The sequence below is a fragment of the Microcebus murinus genome, chromosome 11 (genome assembly GCF_040939455.1).
Source record: "Microcebus murinus isolate Inina chromosome 11, M.murinus_Inina_mat1.0, whole genome shotgun sequence".
NCBI lineage: Eukaryota > Metazoa > Chordata > Mammalia > Primates > Cheirogaleidae > Microcebus > Microcebus murinus.
Window position 1 is genome coordinate 33,141,353 of NC_134114.1, and position 18,270 is coordinate 33,159,622.

At 37.3% G+C, this 18,270-nt stretch overlaps 1 protein-coding gene across 5 annotated transcripts in view; it reads left to right on the forward strand.

Moving 5' to 3' along the window:
- The window catches only part of NNT (nicotinamide nucleotide transhydrogenase), a 90,371-nt gene that overhangs the window by 18,497 nt on the left and 53,604 nt on the right, over window positions 1-18,270 (forward strand). For all 5 annotated transcript variants that reach the window (XM_012740387.3, XM_012740388.3, XM_012740385.3 and 2 more), the window contains exon 7: window positions 6,155-6,342. In XM_012740387.3, coding sequence (XP_012595841.1) covers window positions 6,155-6,342 — 188 coding nt within the window. The remainder of the gene's footprint in view (window positions 1-6,154; window positions 6,343-18,270) is intronic.

Below are 18,270 nucleotides of genomic sequence, written 5' to 3' on the forward strand. Positions count from 1 at the left end.
TTAAAGTGGAAATGTATATATCTGACTTAGATGTGATTTGAAATTTAGTAGTGGGTGACCTACTGAGAATTGAGTATATCAATGTCATTGTTTTAGATTGTATACAGAGTAGACAGCTAGAATATGCCTGTTGCTTATATTAGAAAAATAGAAAAACTATTTTTCTTTACAATGTATTAAGTTTATTCAGATGATTCAGCTACACAATGAAGAAAGATGTGACTGAAGTGATACAATACTTTTTAAAGAATTATAGCTCATTAGCCATTGTTTTGAGACTGGGTTTGGTATCATAAACATAAAATCCAAATGTATTAGAAAACACTTGATTATAAATTCTTATTGGAAGATTGAGGGGTATATATTTTCAGTTAAACATGCTAAAAATTTAAGGACAACTCATTGCCTCATGATAGTAAAAGAGTCTAATTTTTCCATTCTTTCAAACAATAATGAGGAGATTCCTCTCTTACCAATAGTAATTATTTTACCTAGTGTCTGTGTTACAAAGTTGAAATATAAAAACTTTACTTTCTTTCCTATCATAAAAATAGTATATGATCATTTCCCCAGTTCAGTAAAATATGAGAAAGCACAAAAAATGAAAATAAAATACCCTAAAGTCCTACTGCCTAGAGATAACTATTAACATTTTAATATGTGTTCCCTCTTCTACACATTAATTAAAAATGCAATTTTACTAATAGTACTACTTAACTTTTTTTTCATTTAACAGTAGATCATGAAAATCTTGCCTTACCTAAAATATTTTTAATAGCTGAAGAGTTTCCATTGTATAGAACAGGGTGGGGAACCTTTTTGTGTTGGCAGGCTGCATTATCTTTTCATGTAATCAAATAAGGCCACATTCAAGAAACTTCAATTAGATATACTTCAAAATGTACATTATTCTGTAAAAAAACTAACTACTATGTACTTAATAATTTCAAAAACAAAACTGTTTCTTTATTTTAAAGTTAGCTAACCTTTTAATGAATTTGTTGTATTTGCTTTTTGTTGGAAAGCATTTGAATATTTGGTTGCAGCATGGATGTCCACAGTTTCAGTTGATCCTCTAGATGGGTATCAGTCATTTGTGACTTTTAGGGGTGTCTTGATTTGGGTTAGGTAGGAGAATGTATTAATAGATTCGTAGTAATAAGTGGTTGAAAAGCAAGAAAATATTTTTCGGGTGTGTTGTTGAAGGCAACTTATTCTACTGCATTTTTCCATATTTCAACTGGATCTTTCTTAGCATCAAACAATGACTTTAAAATGTCATCTACTGAGAGCTCAATCAATTTTATCTGTGGTTCTTTAGGTGCCTTGGTGATATCAACTAGGTGAGGCTGAAATGCTCCTTTGAATGTGATGTCATGATTCTCAAAGTCAGTGAACCTTTCATTGTATTTTCCAATTAATAGGTCTATAACAGCTGTATATTCTTCAGATGTTTCACATATATCATCTTGCTCATCAGTGACCTTTGCTAACTGGGGAAAATGTTCATCCGAAATTTCCTTTTGAAGAAGTGTTTTGAAAAAAGATAGCTTTTGGATTTTTTGCCACATACCATATATGGATTGTTTTACCTTGCAAAGAAATGTTCATGTCGTTTTGATTTGACATGGTATCGCACAGAAGTGCTGCATTCCTGTAGAAATCTTCTTCTTCTTTCAATAATTCACATTGCTGATTCTGTTCTTCATAAAGCTTAACTATCTGTTCTCTCAGAGATAAAATGCCAGCTAACACCTGTCCCTGTGATAGCCAATGCACTTTAGAATGATATAGCAAATCCATACTGAATACCTCATGGTTCAACTTTAGCATGTTACAAAACTGACGATGCTGTGTTACATTTGCATGAATATAGTTAACAATACTTGTAACTTGTTACCCAATGTCACTTTAAATAGTAGCTTTAGCACAGAGATTTTGCTGATGCAAGATACAATGAAATGAGAGCATCTGGATCTGTTAATACTTTTTTTTATTTTTATTTTTATTTTTTTGAGACAGAGTCTCGCTTGTTGCCCAGGCTAGAGTGAGTGCCGTGGCGTCAGCCTAGCTCACAGCAACCTCAAACTCTTGGGCTCAAGCAATCCTTCTGCCTCAGCCTCCCGAGTAGCTGGGACTACAGGCATGTGCCACCATGCCCGGCTAATTTTATATATATATATATATTAGTTGGCCAATTAATTTCTTTCTATTTATAGTAGAGACGGGGTCTTGCTCTTGCTCAGGCTGGTTTGGAACTCCTGACCTCGAGCAATCCGCCTGCCTCAGCCTCCCAGAGTGCTAGGATTACAGGCGTGAGCCACCTCGCCCTGCTAGGATCTGTTAATACTTTTTTAAATCTGTGCAATAAACCTTTCATGTTTTTCTGTCACGGTAGGTGCACTGCCTACATACACTCACTAAATTTATCAAGTTCAGTCCAACTTCACAACATTTATCTTGAAAGTTGTTGAAGATGTTAATACTTATTCCCCATGTTCTGTTCGCAAGAGTGCCCAAAGCCAGTAACTGTAGCAAGGAAAATCTTCTGTTATGACCCAAATGAAGTATAAAACCTGTGCTAAGTCAGTAGTATCAGTTGATTCATCCAAAGCAAATGAATAATGTATATTTTCCTTTTGATGTATTGCATGAAGTTGTTCTGTTAAGTTGAAGGCTAATTCATGTTGCTGATCAGTTATAGTTCTCCTGGAAAGAGGCAGTTATTTGTACTTTGAAACGTTATCAGGGTCTAAGCATCCTGCAACTTCTAAAGTTTCTTTTATTTTTTATTTCTTTTTATTTTTTTTTATTTTAGTGTATTATGGGGGTACAAGTGTTAAGGTTACTTATATTGCCCATGCCCTCTCCCCCCTTGAGTAAGAACTTCAAGCTTCTATGTGGCTGAATGGATTCCCTTTTTTCCCAAGTATATAAGCTACTTTATAAGTTGCTTTAGTGGCATTATTTCCAGGTCTTATTGCTACTTGAAAGAATTGTCTTTGCTTTTCATCTTTTAATTTCTATAATACAACCTTTCACACCTCTCCCTCTTATTTAAAGTATTTGTGGTCCTGGACCGGGTGCAGTGGCTCACGCCTGTAATCTTAGCACTCTGAGAGGCTGAGGCGGGAGTATCGCTTAAGGTCAGGAGTTCGAAACCAGCCTGAGCAAGAGTGAGACCCATCTCTACTAAAAAAGTAGAAAGAAATTAATTGGCTAACCAAAAATATATAGAAAAAATTAGCCGGGTATGGTGGTGCATGCCTGTAGTCCCAGCTACTTGGGAGGCTGAGGCAGAAGGATTGCTTGAGCCCAGGAGTTTGAGGTTGCGGACGCCACGCCACTTTGGCCCGGGCAACAGAGCAAGACTCTGTCTCAAAAACAAACAAACAAACAAACAAACAAACAAACATAAAATATTTGTGGTCCTAGTGTTATAATGCTGATGTGCACTGAATTTCTTTAATGTTGATATTGCAGTATCACAAAGCAAGCAAATCATCTTATCTTTAGCAGAAGCAGGATATTTCAATTCCCAATCCTCATTAAAAAAATCTGTTTTATTCCTTTAGCATGCTCTTGGTCTTCTTTGACATGATGGGCTATTAAGCAGACATAATTAAAAAATACTGTCAAGCTGTGTAAGTATTTGGAAATTTCACTTCAAACAGAAATAGTGCGCTGTTGTCAAAAACTGATAATAGACTGGCGTACAAGACCCCTGTAAACTCTAGCTAACCAGCCTCGTGTGTTAGTGGTGCCAGTCAGGTGGAGGAAGTTAGAATTAAATCATGAGTGCAGCGGCCATCAATTTAGCCCTTATGGCTTACTAATGTTCTAATTGCGTTGGTCAATCTGGGAGGATTATTTTGTTGAAACTTATTTTATTCTTTGGTATTTTAAATATGTTCATTTTAAACATAAAATAAAAACATAAAAGATGAACAAAAATGTATTAATAAAAATAATACATTTTTGTTCTGTAAAATTTAGATTCAGTCAAAAGGCTGCACTTAAGGACCTAGAAGGCCACATTTGGCCTTAAGGCTGCAAGTTCCCTAACCCTGGCATAGAAGTACAATGATCTATTTAATAAATCCTCTGTAAATGGACATTTTATGCTGTACATACCAAATAGTTTGTTGGTATATATACACACAAACATACACACAATTGGCCCTCTGTATCTGTGGGTTCTGTTATCTGTGGATTCAGTCAGATCAAAAATATTCGGGGAAGAGAAAAACTAGACAGTGGGTGAGTCTGTACCAAACATACATTTTTCAAATGTACATACATTTTTCTTGTCATTATCTCTTGTACAATATGATATCACAACTGTTTATATAGCATTTGCATTGTATTAGGTATTATAAGTAATTTAGAGATGATTTAAAATATATAGGAGGATTTGTGTAGATTATATGCAAATATTATACCATTTTGTATAAGGGACTTGAACATCTGTGCATTTTGATATGTTGGGGGTGGTGGGGGGCTCCTGGAACCAGTTTCTCATGGATACTGAGGGATGACTATATCCAAGAGCATATGTATGTTATCTCTTTTTATCTCCTTAGGATAATTCTTAGAAATGGAATATTGGGGTCAAAAGATATATATTTTAAATTTTGATATATTATTTTTAAATGATGAGATTATTTTGTTGGCAAAGACATAAGAGCAAAGATTCTAAATAGCTTTTATGTTTCTAATGATACATGTTTGTTATTGAAAAATATAGAGAAACATAAGAAAATGAAAATGACTTATAATTCTGTTAGCTAGATATAATTGCTAATGATATTTTGGTGTAATATGGAGTTTTATGTGTGTAACTTTTAAACAAACTTTAGATCATTTAATATATGTATATATACACATATATAATTTTGAATTCATCTTATTTCTTAATAATAATAGTAGACATTTCTGAAGCTTTTTAAAGAGCTGTATCCCTTTGGCTGCAAGGAATGGAAAATAACAACCCAAATTGACTTAGACCATAAGAAAATGCATTATTTCTCCAAACTGAGAATCTATAGGAAGGACTCCCTTTCACACTAGAGTTAGAAGCTCATTGGTGCTACCAAGGATCTGTTTCTTTCTGTCTCTCCTCTCTGTTGTCCTCAGCTTTGGCTTTCTCTGAAGGCTGATTCCACTTGTGGTTGCAGCATGACTTCCAAGGGCAGTCTAGGCTATCAGATTCTTTGTTTAGGGCAGCAGAGAGAGACCTTGCTCAACCATGGACTGTATGTCCTACCTTATCCACTCTGGAACATGATGGCTGCTAGGGATTTATTGGCTGAGATCAGGCTACCTAGAATTCCCTGATGATAAGAATGACCTGCAGCTCTTGCTAAAATGATAGCTTCTGGCCTCTCTGCTGGAGATTGTAATTCAATGGGTCTGGGAAGCAGTGGGCATTTGAATAATTAATGATTGAATAATTGAATAATTAATAATTAAATAATTAATGATTGCTGTCATTAGGGAGGTTTGGGACTTACTCTAGGGTAATGGATATTGGTGAGTTAAACACACTCTCCACCTTGGGGGTGAGGTGGGGTGGGGCACTGAGATCTTTGTTGGCTTTTGTTTTCCAACCAGGATATGGTGCTTGGGTAGTATTTATTTTTTTAAACTGAGTTTATTTTTACATAATTTAAATGTGTTGGCTATTCACATTTTACTATTTGTTAGCAATTATTGGTTACCTTTTATAAACACATTTTAATGAGAACTGGGAGCAAAAATCACTTCATTAAAATATTTCTAAGAGGCACTGATATGGGAAAAGTCCCCAATAAGAATAAAGAATATTTACAAATGAGAAATCTTAACTTGAGTGATTTGAATACCAAACCTTTATGTCTGATATCACATCATAATCAACATTGGGGTCACAAGGAACATAATTCATTACTGGAGTTGGTAGTAGTGAATTTTTTTTTGACAGGAAAAAAATATCATAAAAGTGTTACCTGCCTTAAGAAGAAAAGTTGGAACAGTCAAGTCAGGGACATCAAAAGAAACTTTAGACTTTGAATATATACAATTTACTCTTCTTAAACATGTATATGTGGATGATCTTGATTCCTTTATTAGGGGCCTACCATAATCACTGTTTCTCCTTCAATAATCACCCCAGAGCTGCAGCTTTGGAACAGTTCAAGTCTCTTGGTGCTGAGCCCTTGGAGGTGGACTTGAAGGAATCTGGAGAAGGACAAGGAGGATATGCAAAAGAAATGTCCAAAGAATTCATTGAAGCAGAAATGAAACTCTTTGCTCAACAATGCAAGGAGGTAGACATCCTTATCAGCACAGCACTTATTCCAGGTATGCCATTAAGTAAATGGTTATCTTTAAAGCATTTTTACTCATGATTTTTAAAAAATGAAGATGAATAATTATTTGACATTTGAATTTCTTTAGCTAAAAATCAATTTTTCTTTTATAAAAATGCTAGAAAATGAGCAAACACATGACAAAAATCACCACAGCCCCTAGAGATAAGTCATGAATAATTTAGTATGTTTTCTTCCTGTCTTATTTTTGTATATCTTTATATATCTGTGTTCATACATCATACTCTACATACAATATTATATTTGTAAGCAGTTTCCTTTTTTTTTAAACCCCTGATAAATTGTTAATTTATTTCTCTTTCTTAAAATACTACATTCTCATCATAGGAAATTCAAACAATACTGAAAAATACGAAGAAAAAAATACAGACAATCTAAGTTCTGTCATCAATGACTGTTATTAGTATTTTGATGTTTATTTTTTTATATGAGAGAAGAAGGAGGGGACTGTGTATGTATGTATTTGTGGAATTTCCAGTATGTATTTTTACTTGAGGATATGACACTTTGTCACTCTCTAATTATTTCCTTTGACATGGTTGGTCTTTTTAGCCAAATCATGATCTCCTTGGTGGTAAGAATTACTTTACAGTCCTTTTACAAAATCTTCTTATAAAGACTGTTTTGCACCCAATGCATGATTGATGTCAAACCAATAAACATTCATTATTCAGTAAGCAGTAGCTTGATCTAGCAAGATTTCAAGTGGAGAAACTCTACCTTTTATATTCTTACCTCATCTCTTCCTCCATCCTTTCCTTCTGTTATTGAGTAAAGAATACTATGCTGCCTCTAATTTTTTCTTTTCTAAAAGAAAGTGGACCAGATTATGAGACTTAAAGGGTTTATGGTGGCTTGTGTTAGATCTTGCTAAAGGTGCCTCACTTTCTCTAGGAGGTCTGTGAAGAATTAGAAGTTGCTTTGTCATGAGGCCATAGGAGAAGAGAAGCTCTTGTCAGCACCTTCCCCCACAAAAAAATCTGACTAATATAAATCCAAGGACAGGAAATTGATTGGCAGCAGATCTATGAGCTTGTGGGGGAAAATGTCCATCCCAAGTTCTTCTTTCTCTTCTGTTTACCTGGGTGATAGGTGAGCTGGTCTCTTCAGACACTTGCATCCCACCAGCGCTGGCTAGATGAGGTAGACAGGCAGGAGGGTGACATTGGGGTGTCATCAGGGCTCAGCCCATGGAAGCATTTGTAGAAATGAGGCCTGCATTTAGTTACTAGAGGTGCATGCAGGTCGGGCAAGCTATGGACCCAGGATGGTGTTTGTGAAATTTGTCAGGGAGAACAGAAGTCATGCACAAGTGGTGTCAGGAGAACACTTTAGGATCTATCCTTTCCATTGGTGGCAATGACTCCTGGCTCAGCTGTTACACAGGTGGCTTTGAAGAAGGGATGAGGTGTCCTATACTGTAGCCACTGTCTGACCTTTGAGAGGGCAACTGTGCCTTTGGGAGCGGAGGAGTTCTGAGCTGACTATTAATAGATGCAACAAGTGGCCAGTAGAGGGTGCTAAAGCTTTTACTCACAGAGGCACTGAGGGGGACAGGAAGCTAGTTTTAGTCAACTTATGCTCTAAATAAAGAATTGAGGATAATTTGGACATGGTATATAGATTTATTATTGATTATAAAGCTAGAAGTAAGTGATAGAACTCAAGACTTATATAAATATATGCTGACTTTCAGGGCCTCCTCCTCCCCCATATTTTTTTTATCAGTAGTTTATCGTCAGTATACTTTAATAAAACTTCTTCAACTAGTCTTCAACACTATCATATAATTTGACCTTTTTTTTAATTAATCTGTTTCACTGAGATTTTCCTATTTTCTGAAGCCACAATCTTACATTAAATTTGCACAAAGTCCTTGATTAGCCCAAAGCTTGCTCTCAAAAGGCTGTCTGAAAAAGACTTTCCCCTTACTTTTTTGAAAACAAAGAAAAATTAAAAAAAAAGAAAAGTTGATGAGGATATTACAAGGAAAAAGATGATTTTTCTAAAAGTCCCTGGGGAACTGAAAATTGAAAGCATGAGCATTTGAAAAAATGATTGAAAAGATTACATAAAGGAACAAATGACCTTTGGAAATGTCCTTTGCATTATGCCTTTACTGGTTTATGTCTTGGGGCTTTGCATGGGTCACCTGATGGTATATCTAGCTCCTGAGTGACTCTTAGAGCAAAAGTTGTTCTAAAGTTTTCCTCAAGTGGATTCAAAAGGAATTAAGTCAAATGTCAGAAATTCTTTAAGCTAAGATTCATAGACCGAAATCCACAGAAGGCTGGACTGAAAACTGGCATGGATGGGAATGTTGAGAGAGGACACAGACAAGTATTAATAGCTAGTTTCAGGGAGCAACTTTATGGAGCTGGTACATTTTCATTGTTCCTAGGTATGCATTAGTCAGTGGGCTTGAAAAAATAATGACCTTGCCCTTACGTAGATTGTACTTGGAGTGAAATAGTTCTGTAGCAAGCTAGTTGTTATGCTGCCTGATATTTTGTACCATCATCTAGATCCCTTATGGCTTGGGTAATGGGTTAAAGGTGAGAATTTCATTTAATGCCGGTAACTTTAGGATCGGACTGAGCTGACATTCCCATTTTGTGATGCTGTGCACACAGGGGAAAGTTCCCCACCTTCCTGTCCAGCTCTTTGACCTTTGGGGGTACCATTACTAAGTAAGAAAGCCCTGCTCTCTGGTAGTGCTAAGGCTGTGCTTATAAACTTTTTGCCAAGTCTTTGGAGACACGAGGTTTTTTAGCATCCCTAATGATTTGGTACCCTTTTAGAGAGAATTATCATAGACATAGAATATTAAACCAGGAATAGTCTGAATCAGGTTGAAAATCTGATTAGTAAATTAGGGAGGGGAGTTCTGAGGTAAGGTGAGGAGGAATCATAGTGGTTTTGCACTGACAGTGTCTTAGGTAAATTTCACCTAAATTATAGTGAGAATTAAGAGTACTGTGGAGCATGTGCTAAGTTTACCCTGGTAGAAACTACCTTTTCCATTTAAAATTTTTCCTGATGACTACCTAATTACAAAATCATAAGCATCTTATGGTCATATAGCTTCCCTGAACTCCCCTTCCTTATCTCAGTTCTTATGCTTATGCTTAGTGTAACTGTAGCTACTGCAAGGCCTAGTGTTTTATTTACTAATGATGACTGTATCTTGGATCACTGGGGTTTCCAGCATCATTAGATGATGGCATCTAAATTGAACAAGAGTCAGATCACATTCCTCCACCCCCAATTATCTGTGCTGTAGAGTTTGCACTCGTTGGAGGTATTTATTACCTTTCATTTTCTAGTCCTTTTTTTTTATTTTTAACAGATTTATTGAGATATAATTCATATCCTATACACCTCATCCATTCAAAGTGTACCATTCAGGCTGGGTGTGGTGGCTCACACCTGTAATCCTAGCACTCTGGGAGGCTGAGACGGGCAGATCCTTTGAGCTCAGGAGTTCCAGACCAGCCTGAGCAAGAGCAAGACCCTGTCTCTACTAAAAATAGAAAGAAATTAGCTGGACAACTAAAAATATATAGAAAAAATTAGCCGGACATGGTGGCGCATGCCTATAGTCCCAGATGCCTGAGCCCAGGAGTTTGAGGTTGCTGTGAACTAGGCTTCTAGACATTTCATATAAATAGAATCAAACAACATGTGTTTAACTGACTGGCTTTTGCCACTTAGCACAACGTTTTCGAGTTTCCTCCATGTTGTAGTATGTATTAGTACTTAGTTCATTTTTATTGAAAACCATATTCCATTGAATGGCTGAAATATGACTTATCCATTCAGGAGTTGATGGACATCTGGGCTGTTTCTACTTTTTTTTTTCAAAATTTTTTTTTATTTCGGCATATTATGGGGGTACAAATTTTAAGGTTTCAATAAATGCCCTTTCCTCCCTCCCCCCACAAGTCTGAATTTCCAGCATGACCATCCCCCAGATGGTGCACATCTCACTCATTATGTATGTATATACCCGCCCCCTCGCCCCTTCCACCTGCCCAATACCCTATTAGTGTACTACCTATGTGTCCACTTAGGTGCTGCTCAGTTAATACCAGTTTGCTGGTGAGTATATGTGGTGCTTGTTTTTCCATTCTTGGGATACTTCACTTAGTAGTATGGGTTCCAGCTCTAACCAGGAAAATATAAGACGTGCTATATCACCATTGTTTCTTAGAGCTGAATAGTACTCCATGGTATACACATACCACATTTTATTAATCCATTCTTGGATTGATGGGCACTTGGGCTGTTTCCACAGCCTTGCAATTATGAATTGTGCTGCTATAAACATTCGAGTGCAGGTGTCTTTTTTGTAGAGTGTCATTGGATCTTTTGGGCAGATGCCCAGCAATGGGATTGCTGGATCAAATGGTAGATTCACTTGTATCGCTTTAGGGTATCTCCATATTGCTTTTCACAGAGGTTGAACTAGTTTGCAGTCCCACCAGCAGTGTAGGAGTGTTTCTCTCTCTCCGCATCCACGCCAGCATTTATTGTTTGGAGACTTTTTGATAAAGGCCATTCTCACTGGAGTTAAGTAATATCTCATTGTGGTTTTGATTTGCATTTCTCTGATGATTAGAGATGTTGAGCATTTTTTCATATGGTTATTGGCCATTCTTCTGTCTTCTTTAGAAAAGTTTCTGTTCAAGTCCTTTGCCCACTTTTTAATAGGGTTATTTGATTTTTTCTTGCTGATTTTTCTGAGTTCTAAGTATATTTTAGTTATCAGCCCCTTATCAGATACGTCAGATGCAAAGATTTTCTCCTATTCTGTAGGTTGTCTGTTTACTTTCATGACTGTTTCTTTGGCTGTGCAGAAGCTTTTTAGTTTGATCATGTCTCATTTATTTATTTTTATTGCTGCTGTGATGGCCTTTGGGGACTTCTTCATAAACTCTTTGCCTAGGCCGATGTCTAGGAGAGTGTTTCCAACATTTTCCTCTAGAATTCTAATAGTTTCATACCTTAGGTTTAAGTCTGTTATCCAGTGTGAGTTGATTTTTGTGAGAGGTGAAAGGTGTGGGTCCTGCTTTAGCCTTCTACAAGTGGCTATCCAGTTTTCCCAGCACCATTTATTGAAAAGGGATTCTTTCCCCCAGCGTATGTTTTTGTCTGCTTTGTCAAAGATTAGATGGCTATATGAGGATGGTTTTATATTAGGATTCTCACATCTGTTCCACTGGTCAATATTCCTATTTTTGTGCCAATATCAGATTGTTTAAATTACTACAGCTTTGTAGTATAGTTTGATATCTGGCATATTAATACCTCCCCTTTTGTTTTTGTTGCCTAGAATTGCTCTTGATATTCAGGGTCTTCTTTGGTTCCATACGAAGCGTAAAATTATTTTTTCTATATCTGTAAGAATGCTGATGGGATTTTAATAGGTATTGCATTGAATCTGTAGGTCAGTTTGGATAGTATAGACATTTTGATGATATTGAGTCTGCCGATCCACGAGCATGGTATGGATTTCCATCTGTTTACATCCTCTGCTATTTCCTTACTCAGTGTTTCATAGTTCTCCCTGTAGAGGTCTTTCACCTCCTTGGTTAAGTATATTCCTAGGTACTTTAATTTCTTTGTTGCTATTGTGAAGGGAATTGAGTCTTTGATTTGGTTCTCAATTAGATTGTTGTTGGCGTATATGAATGCCTCTGATTTCTGTGTATTGATTTTGTATCCTGAGACTTTACTAAATTCATTGATCAGTTCCAGGAGTTTCTTGGTTGAATCTTTGGGGTTTTATAAATACAATATCATATCATCAGCAAACAGTGAAAGTTTGATCTTTTCTGCCCCTATTTGGATACCTTTAATTCCACTTTCCTGTCTGATTGCTGTAGCCAGGACTTCCAGCACTATGTTGAATAGAAGTGGAGATAGTGGGCAGCCTTGTCTGGTTCCAGCTCTAATTGAGAATGCTTTAAACTTTTCCCCATTCAGTATGATGTTGGCTATGGGTCTGTCATATATGGCTTATATCATTTTTAGGTATGTTCCTTCTATGCATATTTTATTAAATGTTCGTATCATGAAAGGGTGTTGAATTTTTTCAAAAGCTTTTTCTGCATCTATTGAAAGAATCATGTGGTCTTTGTTTTTGCTTCTGTTTATGTGGTGAATTGCATTTATAGATTTATGTATGTTGAACCATCCCTGCATCCTTGGGATGAAGCCCACTTGGTTGTGATGGATTATTTTTTTGATAAGCGTCTGGATTTGGTTAGCTAGGATTTTGTTGAAAATTTTTGCATTTATATTCATTAGGGATATTGGTCTATAGTTTTCTTTTTTTTGTTGCATCCTTTCCTGGTTTTGGTATCAGAGTAATATTCGCTTCATAAAAGGTATCGGGGAGGTTTCCGTTCTTCTCGATGTTGTAGAATAGTTTCTGCATGATAGGTACTAGTTCTTCTTTGTAAGTGTGGTAAAATTCGGATGTGAAACCATCTGGACCGGGACTTTTCTTTTTAGGGAGATTTTTAATTGCTGTTTCTATTTCAGCTCTTGAGAGTTCTGTTCAGGAAATCTATTTCTTCCTGGTTGAGCCTAGGGAGGCTGTGTGTTTGATTTACCTTTTGTAGCTTTTGGATCTCAGGATAAAGTAATATCATACTCTCTTGACTGATTTCAGTCATGTTGGCTGCTTTTATCTCCTTGAATAAGCCAAGATACTTTTATGCCTTTGCACATATTATTCCTTCTCTTTGGAATGCTACCCCTGTCCTTCCCTGCCGTTTGAAATCCTATTCACTTCAGTTACCACATCCTCTATAGTTTACCGCCTCTTACTCAGTACTAGGCATTCTTTTTTCTGCACCCATAGCTGTCTGCCTGTGCCTCCAATTACAGCTGTGCTTAATCTCATTGTTCTGTAGTTGTTCTGTCTCTCCGTGAGGGCAGCAGCAGTCTTCAATTTATGCCAGTACTTGGCATGGTGCTTTGTACACAACAGTGGCTTAGGAAATGTAGCTGAACTAACACTTTTGGGTGTCTTCCTTGGGTCTTAGTCGGTACAATCCCTTTATTTTTCTGGTGCTATCCAAGGAAAGATAGAACACTCTGTTGGCTTGCTTTTGGATAGGAACATTTCTGAAGCTAATTTAAGACTGGGAACTTAGCTTTCTTAAATTATTCAAAACTAGGACACATGCCCAGTCTGCAGTTTGAGGTGTTTAGCTAGACCTCTCAGGAGATAGAATTAAGAAGTAGTGGAAAGTCTATTCAGGAACTAGAAAATATCCTATCATATAGGAAGGAAAATATTTATTGCTTGATTGTAAATTGAAGTACCTTAGGCCATACTTGGATCTCTTTTTAGCACAATTCAGATTAGGGTAGCAGTCCATACATAGTTGGATCCATACATACTTGGATCTCTTTTTAGCACAATTCAGATGAAGGTATCAGTACTTTTTGTTTTTATCTATGCTAGTTAGGATCTGTAAAATATACCCCTGAAAGGATCCTTGTGGAAGTTTTCCATTACTCTGGAGAATTGGGTGAGAAGTGTTTTCCTCTGGTATCCCAGGGCCATACTTATATGAAACTGAACCTGAGAGATTTTGCAGTCTCCTGGAAAATCAGCATTAGTTCTCTATCTGATGCTGCCTGTCTTGTTGAATTCATCTTTCATGTGAGTGGAAATATAGTACAAAAGAATGACTTTACACAGTGATTTTTCAGAGTTGCACTTTTAGACAAGAGAGTAATTAGTACAAGGATAATTGATGCTCTCGATTTATGAAATTCTACAGTGATAATATTGTTTTTATAACTATACAAAGTTTTTCCTGAAAGTAAGAATATATTTTTCAGATTGTTCTTTTTTTCTTCTTCTGTACACATTATGATCTTACAGGACACAGCTATATGCTATAGATCAGTGATACCCAATGTTTTTAGCATTACTTTTTCATCAACTGATTTATTTATCATCCTTCCTTCCCTTAAAATGTATTTTATGATTATGTAAAATTTTATAATATAACTTCTACCAGGTTTCGTCTGTTTTGAGAATTTTGAAGAACAGAGAGAAACTTAAGTGTTACAACATCAAGGGTTGGTAACCACAGGCTGTCTACACACCTCTTGGTAGCTTTCAACACAGGGCAACTTGTCATCAAGAGGAGGAAGCCAAAATTATGGAGCCTTCTATTGCCATTTATCAGCCTTGCTTTCTTAGGATGTATTTGAGCACACTTAGTAAATAAGTGTGGGCCAATTTAACAAATGTTCTGTTAGGAAAATTTATGGCACCGAGTTTTATTCTGGTTTGGTCTGTTATTTCTCTGAAAGTATGTTGCAACATTGGAGGAAGCATTCTGTTCTCCTCTCTGGCAGTCCCTGAGTTGAAAAGGACTGGGAGGCTGAGGCTGGCTCTGATGAAGAAGCACTAATAGAATTACTGTACATACTAGGACTTCTCGCCACATGCGTTTCTGTGTCTCCTGCCTTCCATTTGCCCTATACTGTTGTGCCTCAGTATTAGCTGGGTCCAGCTCTTAGTCCAGCTCTTAATCATCTGTGCTGTAATGGATTAACTCAAAGGTGTATAGTGTCTTGGATATTATAGAAATTTATATTTTGCTCAGTTAACAGTAATAGGTAGGTGCATGTATTTGTGGGCAGCTCTCCTTCACATGGTCATCTGGGGATTCAGTTTAAGACACTGTTTCCATGATAGTTATGAGGCTATGAAGGTCACTCTGGGCACTGTCTCTATTCTGGCCAGCTAGGAAGGAAGAGGACATGGCAGGGTGTGGATAGGATTCCTGGAAGGGGCACACGTTATTACTCCTTCTCACATTTCTTTTGCTAAGACTCAGTCACATGTCTAAATCTAACTGCGAAGGACGCTGGGATTTGTTAGCAGTGTTTGCTAGGGCTTCTGTAACAAAATACCAAAAACGTGGTGGCTTAAACAACAGAGATTTGTTTTTCCACAGTTCTGGAGGCTGGAAGTTTCAGAACAAGGCGTTAGCAGGTTTGATTTCTACTGAGGCCTCTCTGCTTGGCTTGCATATAGCTGCCTTTTTGCTGTGTCCTCACATGGCCTTTCTTCTTGTGCCTGCATTTCTGGTGTCTTTTTGTGTCTAAATTTCTTTTTTTAAGGACACCAGTCAGATTGGATTAGGGCCCATTTTATGGGCTCATTTTAATTTAATCACATCTGGGGGTTCCAAATACAGTCTCCAAATACAGTCTGGGGGTTAGAGCTTCAACATATGACATTTGGGGACTTTGCCTCCACCAGAGTCCTCTCCTTGGGCCCGTGGGTTTCTTTCCTTCCACCTGGAAGCTTGTGGGTTCTGGGTCTGCCTGCTCCCATGGCTCCCCTCACTGCTGGGTGTGTTTCTGGTCTTGGCTCTTTGTCCAGTCCTTTCCTGCTCCTGTTGGGCACTTCGACCACAAAGAATGACCCCGATGAGCAGCTATGGGCCGGTCCTTTCCTGCCTGACCACATACTGCCCAGCTTGGGCTTCTTTGGATGTGTATCACTTCTCATACCAATCCTGTGGGAGTGGGGTTTGATTCTAGCCTAGCTGGTGAGTGTGACAGCCCAGTGGGGGTCTGGGGGACTAGGGCTGGGGTCTTGAGGACAGCTGAGGTGGGTTCCATGAGTGCGCCAGTGCATGTGATGCACTCCACAGAAGACAGGGAGACATGGAATTCTACTGCCTAGTTTGACCTTGCATCTTTTGTGCCCCATCCCCCAATGTGGTCCCAAGATGCTGTACCAGGCTTTTCAGAAGCAGGCCTCTGCGTCACATGTTGGGGGCCCTTGCCTGAACCCTTTGACACCCTTTCTGCTGATGGCCCCTTTTCTTCTGTTCTGCAGAAGTGAGCCCAGACAGATGGGCAAGCAGGGAGGAGCAACCGATAACAGATGTAGATTTTTGTTCACGGCCTCTTTCCTTTTCCTCACTCTGTAATTTTATCTGTTTACTTATAATGTGTTCATTGGAAATCAGAGGAAAGATCATGGATTTAGAGCCAGATAGAGTAGATTGAAATTCAAGTTGTAATGCTTAACAAGTTGATTTGTTTTTCTAAACATCAGATTCCTCATCTCTGAAGCTGGGATAAAAATTTCTACCTTGCAGACTTGTTTTGAGGAATGTGTGAAGGAAAAACCCAGTATAGGGCTGGACATAGAGAACATCAGTGTAATTCTTTCTTCTGTTGATGATGCCTGGTCTTGTGGATGGTACTCAGGACTACAAAGCTTATTGAGTTTTGCAGTAAAAGTCCATTCTCAAGGATTATGTGGAATGTTGAAGATGGTCCCTGAAACTGGCAAGTTTGTGAATCCACTCATGAAGTTACATAACCAACATTTATTAGATGGCAATCTGGCATGAGTTTCTCTGGGAAAAAATATGACTTGTTTTCTATCTGAATTTTCTGAAAATATTGATTTTATTAAGACTTTTTGACAATTAACCTCATTCTGACCTAAGTTGAAAGACATGGGAAAAGAAAATAACCAGTACTAGTTCTGTATTTAAAAAAACCTTTCAATTATTTTACATGAATAAGATAAATCACAATGTGTAATAAATGTTGATCACTTCATCTTTTAAAGGATTTTGGTAGCTAGTTTACATCTATACATGTCTTGGAGGGAACTCAAAGAATGCTGTAGTTTCTATGAGAATATTATATATTTCCTTATTTATGCTACCATTTAAGTTTGGTAGATTGTTTTCCTTTTTGGAGAATTCCTATAGCTTATGAAGCCATAGTAAAATCTTGACTAATTTTGCTTTTTGTTTGTATAGAATTTTTTAGCTGTGAGAGGTAAATTATTAATATAATCATTAAAATTTTTTATAAACATGCTCTTTAATTATGACTTAAGAACTTGTTTTTAGTTTTTTTTAAAATAGAAAATTAGGGATTTTTCTAATCTGCCAAAATATGCTGTTGATTTCATATGTATTACATTTAGAAATATCTCAAGGCATCCAGTTTATGAAAGCCAACTATTTGCCAGCCTTTTTGTCTGGTTCCCTATAAAAATAATTAATTATGCAGAGAAAGTTTTCCTCTATTTCCAGGAATAGAGCTCACATATAAAGTACTCTGTTTGACTACTTAAGCATGGGTCAGAATCTCTTCATGTTCATGAACACAGCTATCTGTAGCCTCTCTAGCCATATGCGAAGATTGGAGCTGCATCTGTACTTAGCTCTATGTACCACGGAGCTGGCCAAATCTGAGGTTCATTAGATAGTGGATCAGTTTATCAGATGTTCAGCAATTTTCTTGCCATATCCTATCTATTTTATGATTAATTATCTCTTATTCTCATATGTATGCATGTAGGTATAAAAAAGCTTTTGTCCTCATCGGTAACAGTTTTAAAGCCTAAAACCCAAAACTTTTACCCCATCTGCAATTTTGAAATGTGAAAAGAGCCTTCGGTGTGTATCTGTTAGGACTCCTTTGGCTGCCAGAAACAGAAATTCCAACACAATCTGCCTTAAGAAAGGCAGTTTCTTGGGTTGGGTTAACAGAACAAGTCCAGTTATGACTGTGGGTAGGTGTGGATCAAGGGGACTCTGGCTTGCACCTTTGTCTTCTTTCAGCTTTGCCTTCCTCTTTTGAGTTGGCTCCATCTTCAGAGGTATCTAGAAGGGAACAGCAATTTCAGCCTCCGGTGTGAACAACACAATATCCAGAGGATGAGACATGGCAGTTTTGCTATATCCCTTGTGAAGAGCAAGGAAACGTTTTCAGAAACCCTTAGAAAATTTCCCTTATTTTTATTAGCCTTAATTGGATTACCTTCCCCTTTCCAAACCAGTCCATATAGGCAGGGCAATGAGATGCTCTTCAGCTTACACCT